Source organism: Hyperolius riggenbachi, chromosome 8 (genome assembly GCF_040937935.1).
Source record: "Hyperolius riggenbachi isolate aHypRig1 chromosome 8, aHypRig1.pri, whole genome shotgun sequence".
NCBI classification, from domain to species: domain Eukaryota; kingdom Metazoa; phylum Chordata; class Amphibia; order Anura; family Hyperoliidae; genus Hyperolius; species Hyperolius riggenbachi.
In genome coordinates, this window is record NC_090653.1 from 283,867,952 (window position 1) to 283,890,561 (window position 22,610).

The window sequence follows — 22,610 nt, forward strand, 5'->3', positions numbered from 1 at the left end:
CTGTTTAATACTACCTGTGATTATCTGTGTTTGACCTATTGCCTGTTTATCTTGCTCTGTCTGTTCTGCCTTGTGGATTGTCCTGCGTAGGAGTGGCAAATTCTCTAGTCCTGCTCTTGTGAGGTACGCCAATGCACCATCGCTGCAGTTGCGATTGGCTGCCTCATTCCAGTCTGTCTTGTATCTGTCTGAATGTTTGCTATCGCAAGAGCAGCTGCGCTGCCATTGCGTCTTATCAGAGGCCCAGAGCTGCAGTTTCTCTGGACGGTAACAGTAAATTCGGGCGCCTGAGGCAAGTGGACAAATCGGGCGCCGCCATTCACTCCCATAATAAATATCGTTTAATGGGCGCCCGACAGGAAAAAAGGGCGCCGGAGAAAAATAACGTTTTATAAGCGGCGCCCGGAGACTTTTACTGTTTTATAACTGCTTCTCATGATTACACATTATTTTATGATTTATAATTTTTTAAACATTATTTTTAAACGAAAAACAGTACAATCTTTTTTAAAACATTATTTTTAAACGAAAAACAGCACAATATTTTTTCACACGTTATTAATGCTTATCACAGGGGGGTCTTAGGTTTAGGCACCACCAGGGGGGTCTTAGGTTTAGGCATCAACAGGGGGGTCTTAGGTTTAGGCACCACCAGGGGAGTCTTAGGTTTAGGCACCACCAGGGGAGTCTTAGGTTTAGGCACAATCAGGGGAGTCTTAGGTTTAGGCACCACCAGGGGGGTCTTAGGTTTAGGCACCAACACGGGGGTCTAGGGGTTAGGGGTAGGTACAGGGAGGGTTACTTACTATTTTTTTTTAAACGTTATTATACGTTTCACTTTTTAAACGGAAGATTAACGTTTTCACAATTGCCAATTTCATGCACATTATTTAATGATTTATAACTTTATAAAACATTATTTTTAAACGAAATATAGTACATTATATTTTTAAACGTTATCCATGTTTATCGTTTAAAACCCGGCGCCCTTTTTTCCCAGCGCCCCTTTTTAACGTACGCTCTCTGGACAGCCTGTGTAGCCTCTTCCATAATTCAGCTCTCAGCCTTGTTTTGCTGGCTGGTCAGAAAGTATGACCCCCCAGTGTTACAGGGTTATGTTTGAAAACATTTAGAGATCATGTACTAAAAGTGGGTGCAAAGTTGAATATGGGATTACTTTATTTCCGATGCTATATTCTCAAAATCAGGGCCGATTTTATACTTTCTACCGCTCAAGGTTGACTATCACTAGTGATAGATAGATAGATAGATAGATAGATATATGCAAGCCCCTCTAGTAGAGTTAGATAAGCCTACACTTTCGGTGTAGGCAGGCAGATGTCCCTATTCATGCTTGTTCCGTCCAGCCTGTCTCTTGCAGGCTGTCCCGTCCATTCTGTTCAGTCCAGTCTGTCCCATCCTGTCCATTCAGTCCTGTTCAGTGAATCTGTCCTGTTCAGTTAGTCTCATCTATCCATCGTCTATGTACTGTGTGGCTTATTCTCCTTCCCTATAGGCAAGGTAACCCCTTCTGTTCATCTCATCTCTGGTGGGGTAGTCCTAGGGGTTGTGCCCTGGTGAGCACCCAGCAGCAAAGTAGTCCGCCACCCATTCGGGGTGATGGCCCAAAATCCCTTGCGGGGTGCTCTGATGAAGACCTGTGCTCACTTAGACCCCACGCCCTGGGACTACTCATATCTATCACCAGTGCAAAGATCAATAAAACCCTGACACCTGCATGTTCTGTATTATGTAATGTTCTTATCTGTGGGGGAAAGTCCACATTTTCGGGCTGAAGCTGCTGACCAGCATTCAATATTAGAACTTACCTTTGTCCACTTGTCCAGAACTGCGCTCAGTTTTTATGCTCTCATTTCTACAATGACTGCTGTACAATCGGCTCTTATCCTCCTGCTCTGTGGATTCATCCAGTGTCTGGAGTGTGCGTAAGTAACAAAATTTACAGCATATGCAATTTATGCATGTGTTATATGTGTGAAATCCTGCAGATCCTCTTTTGAAGGGACAGTCACTCTTTTGGAACCCAGTCTCTCTTTCTTCCCCACGTGTCCCTCCTTCAGGACTAATTAAAAAAATCTGTATATATATATCTAACCTAACCACAGGGCACAAGGGGAGACCACAGGGCACGGGGGGGGGGGGGGGGACCAGAGGGCACAGGGTGAGACCACAGGGCACAGGGGGGCAACCACAGGGCACAGGGGGGGACCAGAGGGCACAGGGTGAGACCACAGGGCACAGGGGGGAGACCAGAGGACACAGGCAGAGGACGCGGGGGAGACCACAGGACACTTAGGGTAGACAGGGCAAGATAAGAGGACATATGACAGGGCAAGATAAGAGGGTAGACAGGGCAAGATAAGAGGACATATGAGGTACACAGGAGGACACCATTTGAGGGAGGGCATGTACAAAACACTCCTGAAATATGGACACACCAGGTTTCGTTTATATTTTTTCCCCTGTTTTTTGCCCTCTAAACCTGGGTGCGTCTTATATTCCGGAGCATCTTATACGACGCGAAATACGGTATATATATATATATATATATATATATATATATATATACACACACACACACACACACACACACACACACACATACCGGTATATGGATATAAACAATGTATTTGACTCTAAGCTATTCTCATAGTGTGGTATGAATTATAACATTACATCTTTTGCTTATGATTTTTTAAGGGATGCCTGACTAGGGGTGTGCCTTAAAGGTGTCCCTCTTTGTTCTCTCAAAATGTTGGGAGGTGTGACAGTGTATGCTCAGTGAGTGTAGTACAAGTAGTGTGCCGGTTATTCAAAACTCAACTAACCAAAAGTCTCAACCAACCAGCACAAATCACAGGCAGTACTCACAGCTAGTGTTGGGCGAACATCTGGATGTTCGGGTTCGGTGTGGTTCGGCCGAACATGCCCCTGATGTTCGGCATGTTCGAGCCGAACCCCGAACCCAACCCGAACATGTCCCTTTGGGGCCCCTATGGGGTCCCAGCATAAAAGGAGAGCATGCCCCGAGTGCGGGGGGGTCGGAAATGCCCCCACCCCTCCCCGCTAAGCTCTCCCTTCTGCCGGTACCCTATAATTAAATTTAAGTGCCCAAAAGTACCTGAGGAGGAGGAGGGCAGGAAGAGGGAAGCCGGAGTTCTTGGGCACTAGTACCATCTGGTGCTTCCGCCCTCTCTTGACGCACTTCCTGTTTACATTTGAAGTCGCGTCAAGAGGGCGCAGAAGTACCGCGATGACGCGAACGAGGGTACGCGTCACCTACATGATGACACGTACCCTCTAAGCAAATGCTGTATTACTGAGTTAAACCTAGCGTTTTTGCTCCTAAACACTACACCAGTATTTTATTGTTTTTTTAGTTAGCTAGCTTGTATTTTGATTTTAGTCAATGTGACAGTCAGACTCAGTGCTGCAGCTGCTAGGCTAGGTTAGGGCCTACTGTGTGCACAGGCTAGGCCTGCTGCCAGCCTTAGCTACAGTATAGCTTAGGCTGACCAGGCGTCCTCTTTTGCCCGGACAGGTCCAGTTTTTCAGACCTGTCCGGGCTGTCCTACCGGGATTTTGAATTTTCCGGTGAGAGAGCCGAACAGGAGCTGAACACCAGCGGCAGAAGAGCGCTTGCAGAGAGATAGAGCCCAACAGGAGTCAGAAGAGCCGCTTGCAGAGACAGAGAGCCGAACAGGAGTCAGAAGAGCCGCTTGCAGAGACAGAGAGCCGAACAGGAGTCAGAAGAGCCGCTTGCAGAGACAGAGAGCCGAACAGGAGTCAGAAGAGCCGCTTGCAGAGACAGAGAGCCGAACAGGAGTCAGAAGAGCCGCTTGCAGAGACAGAGAGCCGAACAGGAGTCAGAAGAGCCGCTTGCAGAGACACTGTCTCTGCAAGCGGTTCTTCTGACTCATGTTCGGCTCCCCAAACGGCTCTTTGGCAATCAATCCCTGCTGCACTGCTCTGCTCCGCCCAGGGGTGGACTGGAGAATTCGCTGGCCCGGAGGAGGAGAAGGATGGAGGACAGAGGAGGTCGGGTCGGGTTCACTCCACTCCAGACACAGCCAGCCAGTGAGGAGATGCAGAGATAGCGCGGTGCACCTATCCTCATATGAAATGGCAGAGACTGCCAGAAGAGTCCAGTCCTGCCTCATGTCCCCTCAGCTCAGTCCCAGCATCCTGGCTCTTGAAGCTCCGATGGGACAGGGACACTGGCCGTGCAGACACCACAGACACTCTAATTGGTAAGCCCAGGGCCGGGCCGAGGCATAGGCTGGAGAGGCTCCAGCCTCAGGGCGCAGTGTAGGAGGGGGCGCAGAATTCATTCAGCTGTCATTCCTAATTGTGTTTGAAACAAAAATAAATAAGAAAAGGGGATACATGGCAGTGACTGCAAGCCAGATAACTAGATATTAAGGTGTTGGGGAGGTTATGGGCCATGTGGCGCCTCTTAGTCTAATAGCAATCAGTGAGTGAAGGCTGGGGTGGCAGGGATGGAGGGGCGCACTTTGGTGTCTCAGCCTTGGGTGCTGGAGGACCTTGTCCCTGCTCTGGGTAAGCCGACACCTCTTCTCTCCATTTGTCTTCCGTGCATTGAACAGGCAAGCCCTGCTAGCACAGCCCACATCTGTCTCCTGTAACCCTTTCATTGCTGGTATGAGCTGAATGAATCAGCTTGTTGCAGCACTGGTACAATGCATTTAAAGGAAACATCAAGGCTTTTTATAAAAAAAACAAACAGATCTTATCTGGGGCTTCCTCCTGCCCCTTGCAGCCTATGTGTCCCTCTACTCCCAGACGTTATTCTGGAGTGCCCTCTATAGCAGTTGGCGACCTGGTGTGGCCGGGAGCATTCTGAGCAGGCGGCATGGCTGTGTGCAGTTGCAGAACTGGCCAACCTCACCAGGTCCCCTGGCTGCTATGGAGGGGACCCCAGGATAACTCCTGGGAGCAGGGCTGAGGTGAGGGACACATAGGCTGCCAAGAGCAGGAAGAAACCCCAGATAAGATCTGTCACGCTGGTGCTGTGTGGCCTGTGGGAGCAATTCTCATTGCATTTGTGGGGAAATCTGCTGCCAATCTTATAGCATTTGTGGGGAAATCTGCTGCCAATCTTATAGCATTTGTGGGGAAATCTGCTGCCAATCTTATTGCATTTGTGGGGAAATCTGTTGCCAATCTCATTGCATTTGTAGAGAAATCTGCTGCCAATCGGATTCCATTTGTGGGGAAATCTGTTGCCAATCTCATTGCATTTTGTGGGGAAATCTTCTGCAAATCTGATTGCATTTTGTGGTCGGTCGGCCCTTCACCACCATGTGGTCTGGAAAAAAACTGCCCTCCATGCCCGTGAAGTTGGACAGCAAACTGCTAAGGTCTTGTATATTTGCCCCCACCCATGACCACGCCCACATGCTGTTGTGATCGTCCTCTTTTTTGGAAATCAAAATATGGTCACCCTAGTATAGCTTGTAGGTTATTAGGGATTAGATTACTGTACTACTACTAGTCTTATATTGTGTGTAGTTACTTGTTAGAGAGAGTACTACTACTATGTTAGCTTTATTCACTACAGATAGTTACTGCAGTGCTGCTGTTAGAGTCAGTCAGTGTGTGACAGATAGACAGTTAGTGTGTGCTCCTGTCACTTTGTCAGTTGAATTTCTTCTAGTACTACTACAACTATTCTACTACTACCAGTTATATATAGTTAATTTGTATTGAGTTAGCTTACTTTAATTGCAGTGCTGTTACAGTGTGACAGATAGACAGGCAGTTAGTGTGTCAGTGTGTGCTACTCTGCTGTCACTTCATTAGTTGAAGTTCTACTACTGCTACTATCTACTAGTACTACTGATTTGAATAAAGTACAAGTACCCCACTTAATTTGGACACATATAAAGTTGAACTATGTCTGCTGGCACTGGCAGCCGGGGGAGGGGCAGCATGAAGAGCAAGGGCAAGAGGAGAGGGAGCAGCATTGCCGCCACTGTCGGAAACCTTATCATGAAATGAATTGCTCTTTCTTTTGATATGTGTAAATTGACACTACCGTTAGGTTTGCTACATTATCTGTCATTTACTGCATTTAAATGTATACTTTTTTCCTTTGAAACTTTAAAATCGATTTTCTGAAAAACTATAAGGTCTTTTTGAAAAACAAATTTCCTCTAGCTGGCAGCTGCAATTTAATTTTTTGAGCAGCTATTTCCCTTTTTTACCAATCCAACCAAAGTCTGCTCGGTTATGTATGGGCTAGTTTACAGAAATGATTACTGATGATCGTAATCTGCTAATTACGATTATGCAACATTTTGTGTAATTTTTTGCAATTACAGCCATAGGCAATGACTATTTGGACGTTCAATTGATTGATTTGGATATTCGTAATGTTGTGCAATTACACAAAATTTTGCATAATGTTGCGCCAACTTTAGCGTTAGTAGCATAATATACAAGCTATTGTCACAAAATTTGCTAAATTTGTTAAGGGGAAAGGTGGGAAGAAGCCAAAAAAATGTTTTTAACTCAGAAAAATTTTATTAAAAAACATTTTTTTCCTTTGCATTTTTTGAAAACTGATTAATTCAAAAACTACAAAGTTTTTTGTAAAAAATCCCACTATTCCACCTATAGGGAGTCTGAATCGAGAATTAAAATAAAAAAATAGATACTCACCTGAGGAGAGGGAAGGGTTTGGGTCCTATAGAGCCTTCCCATTCGCCTCCCTGGTCCCCACATTCCCCCACAGGCTTCCCTGTTAGCAGTCGTTGACGGTTGGTCGTAGCCTGCTCTCTTGTGGGTTGGGGAGACTTCAGAAGTCTTTAGAAGCACTCAGGCTTCCGAAGATGGGACGCTCTGTGCTGCGCAATGCGCGAGCGCCCTCTCTTTGCATTTGCGCATGCGCAGTACAGAGCCGCTGGTCTTTGGGGGTCTGAGTGCTTCCTAAGACTGCTGAAGTCCCCCTTGATAGTAGATTTAAATGGAGGACCCTATGTGGGAACAAGGACACCGTGAGGAGAACGTGAAGGTTCTATAGGGCCCAATACACATAGCGATTTTGGTGATGATAGCATGTATGGGGGATTTGCTATTGACCACTATAGCTGGCACAAAATGACATGAAAATTATGTGAAATTGCAAAATTATGGTTCCCGATTACGTTCGCATACAAAATTAATAACGATTTTTACCCAAAATTTTGCATTACGATTGTGATTCTGAAGTCCTCACTGTAGGTGTTGGACACAGCACAACATCATTATATACTGGTGTGATCCAGGCAGGGACCAGTGTTCCTTGCGAATTTTCCACAAGTTATTTCTGCATGGAAAATCTGATTTTCGATTTGTGAAAATTTTCACAAAAAAGTGCCTAAACTGAATTTTTACCACAAAAAATTATATTTTTACTGCAATTATTTTTCTGCGAAAGCGCAAAATCGTAACTTTACCGTGACAATTTGCTGAAAGCACGGAAAATGACAAAAACTTTTTGATGGAATTTTCCCTAGAAAATCAAATTTTCTATTATTTTGGGAAAAATGAATGTGAAAACAATATTAGCATTTTCACTCAACTAGGATCTGAGATGATTCAACCCACCCAGTCCAGTGTGTTTCTCTGAAAATACACTCTGAGGGCCAGGGCCGCATTTAGGCCAAGGCCACCTAGGCCATGGCCTAGGGCTCCACAGGAGCAAGGGCACCAAAGCAGCAGGCTAAACTGGTGTAGCATTTGCAAGCTTGCAAATGCTGCAATGCAGGGAGATCAGGCAAGCGCCTGACCGCAGTACTCTGTTGCAAGCCGCCTGTGCAGCAGCCATCTTGCTCTCTGTGCACGTTGGCGTTGTGGCCAGTGGCTGTGGACTTGGGCAGTATTGGAGACAGAAAGGAAAAGGAAGCTTCTGCACTGGAGATGAGTGGAGGAGTGACACTGATTGCTGCTGCAGTGTGAAGGTGAGCTGGCTACCTATACTGAAGGGGGGTGGGAAAGGAGGGATTAAGGGAGTCATCTGGCTACCTATACTGGAGGGAAAGGGGAAGGGGTCATCTGGCTACCTATACGAAGGGGGAGAGATCATATGAGGAGGAGGAGGAGAAGAGAGAGATATTTTTTGGGTGTTATTCCGGAAAATTCCGTCGGAATTCCGTTTAAGAGGTATAGGAATTCCGTTCCGACCACCGGAATCGGAATTAGCTAATTCCGGCCGGAATCACGGAATGAATAATTCCGCGGAATTTTCCGAGCATCCCTGATAATCGCTGGCAAAACGCTTACAGATTTTAAAATCACTACCCAAATCGCAAGAAAACGCTCATGAAATCGCTTACAAAACGCTCATACAAATCGCTAGCGATTGCAATTGGCGATAGTGGGTTCCAGGCCTTATATTGACCTGAAGAAGTGGAAGATTTGTTAATTATTACTACTGTTCAGAGCACATATAGATACAGACAGACACAGAACATTTATATCGTAGTTTTCGCCTGGCAGGCTCAAAGCGCCAGAGCTGCAGCCACTCGGGGTACGCTTTATAGAAAGTAGCAGTGTTAGGGAGTGTTGCCCAAGGCAACTCGATACTGAATGGGATTCTGGCTTACTGAACAGGACGAACCGAGATTCAAACCAAGGTCACCTGCGTCAGAGGCAGAACACTTATCCAGTGCACTATCCAGCCACTATCTATTATCAATGATAAACAGCTAACACTGACTGGAAGTGAGACTCCTGTGTGGACCCCTCAGCTTGAGTTACCTTGGTGTGGTCACAACTCTGCATCCACTATTTCTGCCCACTACCTTCATTCAAATAACCCAACAACTTTTCTTGGGATTGAGACAGAACTGCATCCCAGGGACTCATGTGGTGAAAGCATTTGTGATTGTTGTCCATAGCAACCAGCCATATGTATTCTTTCAGTAGCAGATCAGTACTGTAGCAATGATGAGGGATAAACGAATTATGGGAAACAGCCGTTCTTATCATGTACACGGGGGAAGACAAAGGTAGGGCACAGACTGGCTGTTCCCCCATAAAACATTAAAAACATGGACAGGTATCCCCTTATTAACACCCAATATATACATGCGCTCTGCATATTAACCACTTCAGCCTTCAGTCGTTTTTCACCTTATGCATCCGAACAATTTTCACCTCCTATTCATTCGCCAATAACTTTATCACTAATTATCACAGTGAATTGATCTATATCTTATTTTTTCCGCCACCAAATAGGCTTTCTTTGGGTGGTACATTTTGCTAAGAATTATTTTTTTCTAAATACATTTTAACAGGAATATTAAGAAAAAAATGGAAAAATAAAAAACGTTATTTCTCAGTTTTCGGCCATTGTAGCTTTAAAATAATACATGCTACCATGATAAAAACCAACACATTTTATTTGCCCATTTGTCCCGGTTATTACACCATTTGAATTATGTCCCTATCACAATGTATGATGCCAATATTTTATTTGGAAATAAAGGTGCATTTTTTAAAGAGACTCTGAAGCAAGAATAAATCTCGCTTCATAGCTCATAGTTAGCAGGGGCACGTGTGCCCCTGCTAAACCGCTGCTATAGCGCCGCTAAACGGGGGTCCCTTCACCCCCAAACCCCCCACTGCGACACTTGGTCGCAGACTTGGTCACTCCTGTAGGCAGGGCTAACGGCTGCAGCCCTGCCTCCAGTCACGTCTATCAGCGGCACATCGCCGCCTCTCCCCCGCCCCTCTCAGTGAAGGAAGACTGAGAGGGGCGGGGGAGAGGCGGAGATACGCGCTGACAGACGCGCGTGGGGCAGGGCTGCGGCGGTTAGCCCTGCCCCAACCAGGCAGCGCTCCCCCGCATTACGGAGGGAATTTGGGGGATCAGGGACCCCCACTAGGCCCCGGGATAGCGGCGGTTTAGCAGGGGCACACGTGCCCCTGCTATCTATGAGGTCTGAAACGAGATTTATTTTTGCTTCAGACTCTCTTTAAGTTTTGCATCCATCACTATTCACAAGCTTATAATTTTAAAAAAATATTAGTAATATACCCTCTTGACATGCATATTAAAAAAGTTCAGACCCTTAGGTAACTATTTATGTTTTTTTTTAAATTGTAATTTTTTTTTTTAGTTTTTGAGTGTGGGTGGTAAGTAGTTAATTTTAATTGTAAATTATTGTGTTAAAAAAAAATGTATGTACATGTAGTTTTACTATTTGGCCATAACAGTCATTTTTTTTATTCCATCCTGTAAGCAAGCACTCTCGCTTAGAGGAAGTATAAGGAGGACGTGATTTATTTATTTTTGTTCAGAAAGACCACGGCTTCTGATAAGAAACTTTCGGTCTTCTGCCGGGGAACTATGTTCCCATTCATTGATCTATGGGCTAACAGGGGCCAGCACGGGAGCATGTGTGTTTGCGCGCTATTGCATGTGGGAGCGCACAGTAGAGCAGCAGCAGCCTTTTGGATGTGACAGTCATGTCCATAAGTCCAAAATGGTTAAGCTCATTGTTGGCATAGGTTTGTGTTAAAGATTCCATTCAGCAGGGGCGTTGATAGCCTCAAAGATCAGTGACACGTACCCCGGATCTATTTTAGGGTGCCCTGGATGTCCCACAGGCAGCGGGCAGCAGTACTCTCCTCTGAGTGCTAGAGATAGCCCGAACGGTTCGCCAGTGAACTTGTTTGTGCAAATTTCGCTGGTTCGTGTTCGAGGCGAAAAGCGAACTTTTAGCGAGTTAGACCCGACCCTATACCACATCATTGGGCGAAACTTTGACCCTCTACATCACAGTGACCAGACACATGGCAGCCAATCAGGCTGAACTCCTTCCTGGAGCCCCCTGCCTTATAAAAGGCAGCAGCGTCGGCCATTTTCTTACTCCGCCTGCTGCTGTTATTAGTGAGAGAAAGGAGAGAGGTTGCTACAGAGATTGGGAAAGCTTAGTTAGGTCTTGTTAGCTTGCTTCTTGCTGATATTGGTTGCTGAAAAGTAGTGATGTCGCGAACCTCCTATTTTCGGTTCGCGAACCTCCGCGGAAGGTTCGGTTCGCAGAAAAGTTCGCGAACCGCAATAGACTTCAATGGGGATGCAAACTTTGAAAAATAGAAAAAATTATGCTGGCCACAAAAGTGATGTAAAAGATGTTTCAAGGGGTCTAACACCTGGAGGGGGGCATGGCAGAGTGGGATACATGCCCAAAGTCCCAGGAAAAAATCTGGATGGGACGCAAAGCAGCGTTTTAAGGGCAGAAATCACATTGAATGCTAAATTGCAGGCCTAAAGTGCTTTAAAACATCTTGCACGTGTATATATCATTCAGGGAGTGTAATTAGAGTTCTGCTTCACACTGACACACCAAACTCACTGTGTAACGCACCGCAAACAGCTGTTTGCGTAGTGACGGACATGCTTCACTGGTGCGCACTGTGGCCAGAGTGTAGGCCGTGGCGGTTTTCAAGACCATATGGTCGCCGGGCTGTGGTAGCTCAATGATAGAACAACAGTGACTGTCCAGCTGATCAAATTTGGTCTGACCACAATGAAGCAATGACCTTATTATCTTTTGTGTCCCACCCCCACCCGAGACACTCAATTAGCCGGCCGGTCATTGCTTCATTGTGATGCGCAAGCCCCTTCACCGCGGCAAGGTAATGATCACGAAGGGGGATGGGCACATGTACATGCCTTTTGTTTTTTTGTTGCAGTCGCCCGCAGTGCAGCCAGAAAAATTAGGCAGGCATGTACACGCACCAGAAAAATTAGTGTAGCGGCCGCAAAAATTCAGGAATTCGCCTAGAGTCCTGGACCCTGTTGGTGGTGGCGGAGAAGGCAAGTGGCCTGCAGGCAGAGATGCTGTGTGTGGGGACTGATTTAGTCTTCGGTCGTGCAGTAGCCCTCCGTGATCCATTCCTCATTCATTTTGATAAAGGTCAAGTACTGAACACTGTCGTGACTTAGGCGACTTCTCTTCTCAGTGACAATGCCTCCAGTTGCACTGAAGGTCCTTTCTGACAGGACGCTTGCGGCAGGGCAGGAGAGAAGTTGTATGGCAAATTGGGACAGCTCTGGCCACAGGTCAAGCCTGCGCAACCAGTAGTCCAAGGGTTCATCGTCGCTGTTCGCAGTGTCTACATCCACACTCAAGGCCAGGTAGTCGGCTACCTGCCGGTCCAGGCGTTGGTGGAGGGTGGATCCGGAAGGACTATGGCGAGGAGTTGGACTAAAGAATGTCCGCATGTCCGACATCACCCTGAGATTGCTGGAGCGTCCTGTCCTTGCCTGCGTGGACTTGGGAGGAGGAGGGTTACTGCCAGTTGGTTCTGGCCAGCTGCTGAGCTCCATCCTCCCCCTGCCAGGTCTGCCTACTGGCAGGCCCTAGCAAGGGGGGCCATCATCACCACCATCATCATTATTATTAATATTAATAATCTAATTGGACTGCCCCTGCACGGATGCAACAATGTGCCATGTGTTGACCCAGGACTCGTATACCATTACTGCTGTCTAAATTTTTGTGCGTTTTGTTGTGTGTCTTGTTTTCCTATACTATGTCTATGCCATGTGCACCACAAATAATTCCGAATACAGCTCTTGCTGTATTTGGCGAAATAAATCTGATTCTGATTCTGATTCTGGTACCTTGATTGCGTTGTGCTGACACATCACCCTTAAACGCATTGTAAAGCATCATTGAAAGCTTGTTCTGCAAGTGCTGCATCCTTTCCGCCTTATGTTGAGTTGGTAACAGGCCCGCCACTTTGTGCCTGAACCGAGGGTCTAGTAGCGTGGTCACCCAGTACAGGTTATTCGCCTTGAGTTTTTTGATACGGGGGTCCCTCAACAGGCTGGACAACATGAAAGAGGCCATCTGCACAAAGCTGGATACAGACGTACTCTCCATCTCCTCTTGCTCCTCCTCAGTGACAGCACGCAACTCCTCTTCCTCCCCCCAGTCACGAACAATACCACGGGAACGTGGAGCAGCAGAAGCCCCCTGTGACAGCTGCCGCGGTTGTTCTTCTTCCGCCGCCTCTTCCTCCTCCACAGAAACAACTTCCTCATCATCATCATCAGAGTCTGACTCCTCTCCTTCTCCACACGACTCCTCTTCTTCCTCCTCCTCCCCCCTCTGTGCTTCCGCAGGTGTTGAGGATACCTCTGGTTCGGATGAAAATCGATCCCACGACTCCTCCTGCCGTAACTGTTCTCGTTCACGCTCCTCCACAGCTGTATCCACCACTCTACGCACGGCACACTCCAGGAAGTAAGCGTAGGGGATCAAGTCGCTGATGGTGCCCTCAGCGCGACTCACCAGTTTGGTCACCTCCTCAAAGGGCCCCATGACCCTGCATGCATTTCACATCAGTGTCCAGTTGTTGGGCCACAACATCCCCATCTTCCCAGAGTGTGTCCTTGTACTGTAATGATACAGGCACTGGGTGACGGCTTTCTCCTGGTCTAGCAGGCGAGAGAACATAAGCAGGGTGGAATTCCAGCGAGTCGGACTATCGCAAATCAGGCGTCTCACCGGCAAGTTGTTTCTACGCTGAATGTCCGCAAAGCGTGCCATGGCTGTGTAAAATCGCCTGAAATGCCCACACAACTTCCTGGCCTGCTTCAGGACATCCTCTAAGCCTGGGTACTTGGACACAAATCTTTGCACGACCAGATTCAGCACATGTGCCATGCAGGGTACATGTGTCAGCTTTCCCAAATTCAACGCGGAAATGAGGTTGCTGCCGTTGTCACACACCACGTTGCCGATCTCCAGCTTGTGCGGGGTCAGCCATTGCTCCACCTGTTTGTTAAGAGCAGCCAGGAGAGCTACTCCAGTGTGACTCTCCGCTTTGAGGCAAGACATGTCTAAGACTGCGTGACACCGTCGTACCTGGCATGCAGCATAGGCCCTGGGGTGCGGGGGCTGTGTAGCTGGAGAGGAGATTGCGGCACCAGCCAAGGAGGAGGAGGAGGATGACGACAGCAAAGAGGATGTAGCAGTCGGAGAGGAGGTGGCAGGAGGCCTGCCTGCAAGCCATGGAGGTGTGACAAGTCGGTCCGCTGCGCAGCCACGTACTCCCTGCTTGCTGCCATCAGTCACCAGGTTGACCCAATGGGCTGTGTACGTAATGTAGCGGCCCTGCCTGTGCTTGGCAGACCAGGCATCCGTGGTCAGGTGGACCCTTGACCCAACGCTCTTCGCAATAGATGATACTACTTGCCTCCCAACTGCATGGTACAGTTTGGGTATGGCCTTTTGTGAAAAATAATTGTGGCCTGGTATCTTCCACTGCGGTGTACCAATGGCCACAAACATACGGAAAGCCTCCGACTCCACCAACTTGTATGGTAATAGCTGGCGAGCTAATAGTTCCGCCACGCCAGCTGTCAGACACCAGGCAAGAGGGTGACTGGCAGACATTTGCTTGTTATGCTCAAATACTTCCTTTACGGACAGCTGGGTACTGCTGTGGGCAGAGGAGAAGGAACCGCTCAAGGGCAGAGGCGGTGTGGAGGAGGGTGGCTGTGAAGGTGCAAGGGAGAAAGCGGATGAAGACTATGCACCAGAAGGAGGAAGAGGAGAAGGAGGGTGGCTTGTCTTTTGGGTGCTGCTTTTCCTCATGTGTTCTTGCCATAGCTGTTAGTGCCTTTTCTCCAGATGCCTTTGTAAGGCACTTGTCCCTACGTGAGAGTTGGCCTTTCCACGGCTCAATTTTTGCATGTGACTTTGCTCCTATCTGAGACACACGTTAAAAAATTTCCAAACCGCTGAGCCCCCCTGGGGTGATGGCGCTACGGTAGCTGACGTTGAAGGGCATGTTGGCTGGATGTCCATAGCTGGCGATACATGGCGCCGGACACTGCCCCCAGCTGTTTCTGAGGCAGAGCTCCCTCTGCTTCTATCATGGAGTCGTCTCCTCCTACTCCTCTCTGACTCTCCCTCTAAACTGTCCCCCTGGTCATCTCCACTACTTGGAACATATGTGGCATCCGTATAATCGTCATCATAATCCTCCTGCCCAGCTTCGCTTTCCTCAGACATCTCCACTACTGCACCAACTTCAGGTGATTCATCATCCCCCTCCTAACACGTTACGTCCATACTATCGCCACCTAACTCAGACGTATGAGGTGGTGTACCTGCGCCTTCTTCTTGTTGTTTCAGTAGTGGCTGTGAATCAGTGATTTCACCACCACCAAATAACTTCTGCGAAGTATCAAATGCAGCGGATGTGGTGCTTGTACTAGCGCTGGTGGCACTGGCTGCGGGAGATGATGTGTTCTGTGTTAAATAGTCAAGCACGTCCTGATTTTGGGAAGTGATGGCACGTGCCTTCTTCTGAGCACTGTATTTTGGGCCAGGTCCGCACGAAATCACAGCAACACCACCTCGCACAGACCTGCCGGTGCCAGGTGGCCTCCCTCTGGGTCTGCCTCTACCTCTTCCTCTACCTGGTTTGTCCATTTTGTCCATCTCGGGGGGATGCTAGGTATATGCAGTGAGGTGGGTTCACTCAACACAACAGGTAGTTAGATGCAGTGAGCTGGGTTCACTGAACAGTAAAGGTAGTTATATATGCAGTGAGCTGGGTTCACTCAATACAACAGGTAGTTAGATGCAGTGAGCTGGGTTCACTCAACACAACAGGTGGTTAGATGCAGTGAGGTTGGTTCACTGAACAGTAAAGGTAGTTATATATGCAGTGAGGTGGGTTCACTCAACACAACAGGTAGTTAGATGCAGTGAGGTGGGTTCACTGAACAGTAAAGGTAGTTAGATGCAGTGAGGTGGGTTCACTGAACAGTAAAGGTAGTTATATATGCAGTGAGGTGGGTTCACTCAACACAACAGGTAGTTAGATGCAGTGAGCTGGGTTCACTGAACAATAAAGGTAGTTATATGCAGTGAGGTGGGTTCACTGAACAGTAAAGGTAGTTAGATGCAGTGAGGTGGGTTCACTCAACAATAAAGGTAGTTATATGCAGTGAGGTGGGTTCACTGAACAGTAAAGGTAGTTAGATGCAGTGAGGTGGGTTCACTCAACACAACAGGTAGTTAGATGCAGTGAGGTGGGTTCACTGAACAGTAAAGGTAGTTAGATGCAGTGAGGTGGGTTCACTCAACACAACAGGTAGTTAGATGCAGTGAGGTGGGTTCACTGAACAGTAAAGGTAATTAGATGCAGTGAGGTGGGTTCACTCAACACAACAGGTAGTTAGATGCAGTGAGGTGGGTTCACTCAACAATAAAGGTAGTTGTATGCAGTGAGGTGGGTTCACTGAACAGTAAAGGTAGTTAGATGCAGTGAGGTGGGTTCACTGAACAGTAAAGGTAGTTAGATGCAGTGAGTTGGGTTCACTGAACAGTAAAGGTAATTACATGCAGTGAGGTGGGTTCACTCAACACAACAGGTAGTTAGATGCAGTGAGGTGGGTTCACTCAACAATAAAGGTAGTTGTATGCAGTGAGGTGGGTTCACTGAACAGTAAAGGTAGTTAGATGCAGTGAGGTGGGTTCACTGAACAGTAAAGGTAGTTAGATGCAGTGAGGTGGGTTCACTCAACAATAAAGGTAGTTGTATGCAGTGAGGTGGGTTCACTGAACAGTAAAGGTAGTTAGATGCAGTGAGGTGGGTTCACTGAACAGTAAAGGTAGTTAGATGCAGTGAGGTGGGTTCACTCAACATTAAAGGTAGTTATATGCAGTGAGGTGGGGTCACTGAACAGTAAAGGTAGTTAGAATCAGAATCAGTTTATTCGCCAGGCACGACAAGGTCATGCTCGGAATTGGGGTTGGCACAAGCAATTAACAGAGTAGAGATAAAAGTATAGGTAACAGAGTATAGATAACAGGGCATAAAAAGCAGAAGGGCATCAATACAAAATAACAAAGAACAAAAAACAAAGCATGATACAAGCAAACAAAAGCAAAAAGCAAAATAAAGGGCGGCAAGGTGCAGTTCAGAATGCAGTGGTGGAGGGAATGGAATGGCCTACAGGGAGTTTAGGAGGGTGACAGCTGAGGGAAAGAAAGAGTTCCTGTGCCTTGAGGTTTTGGTGGCGATGGACCGAAACCTACGGCCTAACGGGAGTCTGCAGAAGAACCGCTGGCCCGGGTGAGAGGGGTCGCCGGCAATCCTCAGTGCTCTTGAGCGTAGCCTGGCGTTGTGGAGGTGGGCAAGCGAAGGGAGAGGTCTGCCGATGATTCTCTCTGCTGATCTTATGACCCTCTGAAGTTTGTATCTGTCCCTAGTGGAGGAGCCAGCGTACCAGACTAGGATGGAGGAGCAGAGGACGGACTCGATGGTGGCTGTGTAAAAACACGTCAGTAGCTCTGGTGCCATGCCGAACTTCTTCAATTGGCGGAGGAAGAAGAGCCTCTGCTGGGCTTTCTTCTGGGTCGTGGCTGTGTTTGCCTTCCAGCTCAGGTCTTTGGAGATGGTGGTGCCCAGAAGGCGAACGCTGGTTACACTTTTGACCTCGGTGCCGTTGATAAAGATCGGTGGGGGGGGGGAGAGGGCATGCTTCCTTAAATCCACAATCAGCTCTACAGTTTTGGATGAGTTGAGGACCAGCCTGTTCTCCCTGCACCACTGGGAAACGCTGTCAACCTCCTGGCGGTAGGCCTGCTCATCGTTGTTTGTTACTAGACCAACGATGGTGGTGTCATCTGCAAATTTGATGACCTTGACAGTGTTATCCCTGGATCTGCAGTTGTTCGTGTAGAGGGAAAACAGGATTGGCGACAGGACGCAGCCTTGTGGGGCCCCCGAGTTTAACGACTTGGGTTCTGTTGGTCAGGAAGTCTGTGATCCACCCACGGAGTGTGGGATGGACATTCAGCTCAGTGAGATTGTCCTGCAGTATGCGGGGGCAGATGGTGTTGAAGGCTGAGCTGAAGTCCAGAAGGAGAATCCTGGCGTATGTGTTAGGTTTGTCCAGGTGGTCGTATGTGAGCTCGAGGCAGATGTTGACAGCGTCATCAGTGGATCTGTTCGTCCTGTATGCAAACTGGTACGGATCCATTTGGGGGGAGGTAACATGCTTGATGTGTGACAGGACGACTCTCTCGAAGGTTTTCATGATATTAGATGTCAGGGCCACTGGTCTGTAGTTATTGAGGTCAGAGTTACCATGCTTTTTGGGGACAGGGATAATGGTGGACTTTTTGAAACATGCAGGGACTTTGCCAGCCTGGAGGGATTTGGAGAATATGGAAGCGAGGATGGGTGCCAGCTGGTGTGAGCATGTTTTCAGGCAGGCTGGTGACACGCCGTCAGGGCCAGAGGCTTTCCTGGGGTTTAGTGAGGACAGGTGGAAGAGGACGTCGGCCTCACTCACAGCTGGAGGGCTGAAGACTGAGAGATAATCTGCCCTAGGTGTGGGGTGTGCCGGTGCTGTATCTGGCTCCCCCCCGTGCCTCCTGATCCTCAAACCTGCAATAAAAGTTGCTGAGGTCCTTGGCTAGCTCAGTACTGGGAGTCGCATGTTTTGGGGGAGGTTTATAGTTTGTGGTAGCTTTAAGCCCCTTCCAGACCGCTCGTGTGTCGTTAGGTCGCAGGTTGCATCTTATCCTTTCTGCGTACTCCCTCTTTGCGGCGCTCAGTTCTCGCTTCAGGTTGTTCCTTGCTGTCTTGTAGTCCTCTCGGTTGCTGGACTTGTGCGCCACCTCCTTGCACCTCCGCAGTTGCCGTAGTTTGTTGGTAAACCACGGTTTATTGTTCGGATAGACTTTGAATGTCTTGGTTGGTACGCAAGAGTCTTCACAGAAGCTGATGTATGAAGAGATGTTGTCCGCCCACTCGTCAAGGTTTGGAGCTTCCATGGCCTTCCAGTCAGTGCAGTCGAAGCATGCCTGAAGTTGGAGCTTGGCCTCGCTGGACCACACTTTGGTGGACCTGAGAACAGGTTTGGCTGACTCCAGGCGCCTCCTGTAGGTGGGGATCAGGTGAATGAGAGAGTGGTCCGAGGAGCCCAGCGCTGCCCTTGGTATGGCTTTGTAGGCATCCTTCAGCCCTGTGTAGCAATGATCAAGAGTGTTCTGATTCCTGGTGGGGCAGGTCACATGCTGGTGGAAGCGTGGAAGCTCCTGGCGGAGGTTAGCCTTATTGAAGTCGCCCAATACGATGAACAGCGAGTCGGGAAGGGTTGACTCCCATTTTGTGATGGTGTCGCTGAGGTCGCGCAGGGCATGTCTAACATCGGCATCAGGTGGTATGTACACACCAACAAAGACGTAGGAGGAGAACTCCCTGGGCGAATATTTTGGCCTGCAGTTGACAATTAGAAGTTCAAGCTCGGGTGAGCACTTCCTGGCTAGTACTGATGAGTTGGGGCACCATGATTGGCCGATGTAAAAACAGATGCCACCACCCTTCTTTTTACCCGAGAGAGTGGGGTCGCGGTCTGCCCGAATGAGGCTGAAGTCTGGAAGGTGAAGGGCATTGTCTGGGATGTTATCATGCAGCCACGTTTCTGTGAAGCAAAGGATTGGGGTGCTTCTGCAGAGCTCCATCTTTCCACTGAGGAGTCGGAGTTCATCTAGTTTGTTCGGGAGGGAGCACACATTCGACAGCAGGACTGATGGGATGGCTGACCTAAGACCTTTCCTCTTCAGTCTCACCTGGGCACCTGCCCTGCAGCCCCTCATCCGCCGAGCCGCGGGGGATGTATGGGCAAGGCCTGCAAGCTCCTGTGCATGGCTCCAGACGGTGTTGTATAGCCGCCCGCCCTCGGAGAGCGTGCTGCGTGCTTCCCATCTCAGGAGCTGTGATCTGGTGTAGGTGATGCGCTGGGGTGGCATATGGGGAGCTGTGATCTGGTGTAGGTGATGCGCTGGGGTGGCATATGGGGAGCAGCTCCGAGTATGAGGTGAGAGGGGGGGGGAATAGATGGGTGGTGATGCTAGCAGGAGTACACGTGGGCCTCAGGGTGCACCCTAACAGTCCATAGTAACGGGGGTGTTTACGCCTGGAAGTACGCCTGGGATGCAGTGAGGTGGGTTCACTCAACACAACAGGTAGTTAGATGCAGTGAGGTGGGTTCACTGAAAAGTAAAGATAATTAGATGCAGTGAGGTGGATACACTCAACAATAAAGGAAGTTGTATGCAGTGAGGTGTGTTTACTGAACAGTAACGGTAATTAGATGCAGTGAGGTGGGTTCACTCAACACAACAGGTAGTTAGATGCAGTGAGGTGGGTTCACTGAACAGTAAAGGTAGTTAGATGCAGTGGGATGGGTTCACTCAACACAACGGGTAGTTAGATGCAGTGAGGTGGGTTCACTGAACAGTAAAGGTAGTTAGATGCAGTGAGCTGGGTTCACTCAACACAACAGGTAGTTAGATGCAGTGAGCTGGGTTCACTCAACACAACAGGTAGTTAGATGCAGTGAGCTGGGTTCAGTCAACAGAAAGCTAGGTATATTATGCAGTGATGAGGTGGGTTAAGTAAACACAACAGGTACTGGGTATATGCAGTACTGGGTAGTACAATGTGCAGCTCACTGTCACACACACAGGTAGTCACTGAATATGCTGGGCTGCAGGCAGTGGCACACACAGTATGAATTAGCAAGCCTGTGTCTGCAACAAAAGTGTCAGTTTGACACACACAAGAAAAAAAAAACAGTATTAGCTCTGATAAGAGCTGTTGAGGGGTGCTATAAAAGCAATAATAATCAGCCAGGAGCAAGCTAAGCAGCCAAGAACCTAACTAATCTGTCCCTAGGAGAACAATCTGCAGCAGCTAGCACTAGTCTGTCTAATAGCAGGCAGACGAGTGACTGTAATGGGCGCCGGAGGCTGCCTTATATAAGGGGGGGGGGGGGGGGGTGAGGCTCCAGGGTTTAGTGTAGCCTGAATGGCTACAATGTGCCTGCTGACTGTGTGCATTATGGGGCGAATCAAACTTCCGTAAAAGTGCTAACCACCAAAGTTTGCCTGGAACCGTTCGCCGGCGAACCGTTCGCTACATCTCTACTGAAAAGCACCACCAAAACAGCTCTTTTGAGAGCTAATGTTCTTGTGATGTGTTTTTTTTTTTGGTGTGTGGCTGACTGATACTGTTAATACAGCCCTGTCTGTTGCAGCTAGTCCTTGATAATTGCTATACTGTGCCAGGCCCAGCACATTTAGTACATACCTTTTCACTAAATCTGTGTGACTGCACATTGTATCATACCACCAGCAATCACTGCATACCTTTTCACTGCACCTGTGTAAATGCACATTGTATTATAGCAGCAGTCACTGCATACCTTTCACTGCACCTGTGTGACTGTGCATTGTACTATACCACCAGTCACTGCATACCTTTTCACTGCACCTGTGTAAATGCACATTGTATCATACCGCCAGCAGTCACTGCATACCTTTTCACTGTACCTGTGTGACTGCACATTTTATTATAGCAATAGTCACTGCATACCTTTTCACTGCTCCTGTGTGATTGCACATTGTATTATACCAGCAGTCACTGCATACCTTTCACTGCACCTGTGTGACTGCACACTGTATTATAGCAGCAGTCACTGCATACATTTTCACTGCACCTGTGTGACTGCACATTGTACTATACCACCAGTCACTGCATACCTTTTCACTACAGCTGTGTGAATGCACATTGTATCATGCCGCCAGCAGTCACTGCATACCTTTTCACTGCACCTGTGTGACTGCACATTGTATTATAGCAGCAGTCACTGCATACTTTTTCACTGCACCTGTGTTACTGCACATTGTATTATAGCAGCAGTCACTGCATACCTTTCACTGCGTCTGTGTGACTGCACATTGTATTATACCACTCGTCACTGCATACCTTTTCACTGCACCTCTGTGACTGCACATTGTATTATAGCAGCAGTCACTGCATAGTGCATACCTTTTCACTGCACATGTGTGACTGCACATTGTATTATAGCAGCAGTCACTGCATAGTGCATACCTTTTCACTGCACCTGTGTGATTGCACATTGTATTATAGCAGCAGTCAGTGCATACCTTTTCACTGCACCTGTGTGACTGCACATTGTATTATAGCAGCAGTCAGTGCATACCTTTCACTGCATCTGTGTGACTGCACATTGTATTATACCAGCAGTCAGTATATGCATTTCACTGCATTTGTGTGACTACACATTGTATTATAGCAGCAGTCAGTGCATACCTTTCACTGCACATGTGTGACTGCATATTGTATTATACCACCAGCAGTCACTGCATACTTTTTCACTGCACCTGTGTTACTGCACATTGTATTATACCCCAGCAGTCACTGCATACCTTTCACTGCGTCTGTGTGACTGCACATTGTATGATAGCAGCAGTCAGTACCTTTTACTGCATCTCTGTGACTGCACATTGTATTAGTCAAGTCAGTGCATACCTTTCACTTCATCCCCCACAATATGGACAAAACAAAAGGCAGAGGCAGGCCACCCAGCAGGTCTCTCCGAGGTCGTGCTGACGTGATTTCGTCCGGCCCTGGACCAAAGTACAGTGTTCAGAAGGCACGTGCCATAAACTCACAAGATTGTCAGGACGTAGTTGACTATTTAACACAGAACACCTCATCTTCATGTTGGT

At 48.0% G+C, this 22,610-nt stretch overlaps 1 protein-coding gene across 3 annotated transcripts in view; it reads left to right on the forward strand.

Annotated features, from left to right (window-relative positions):
- The first annotated feature begins 1,843 nt into the window (after positions 1-1,843).
- Positions 1,844-22,610, forward strand: part of LOC137527947 (uncharacterized) — a 189,620-nt gene continuing 168,853 nt past the window's right edge. For all 3 annotated transcript variants that reach the window (XM_068249065.1, XM_068249067.1, XM_068249066.1), the window contains exon 1: positions 1,844-1,946. In XM_068249065.1, the coding sequence (XP_068105166.1) occupies positions 1,882-1,946 (65 nt within the window). In that variant the 5' untranslated portion in view covers positions 1,844-1,881. The remainder of the gene's footprint in view (positions 1,947-22,610) is intronic.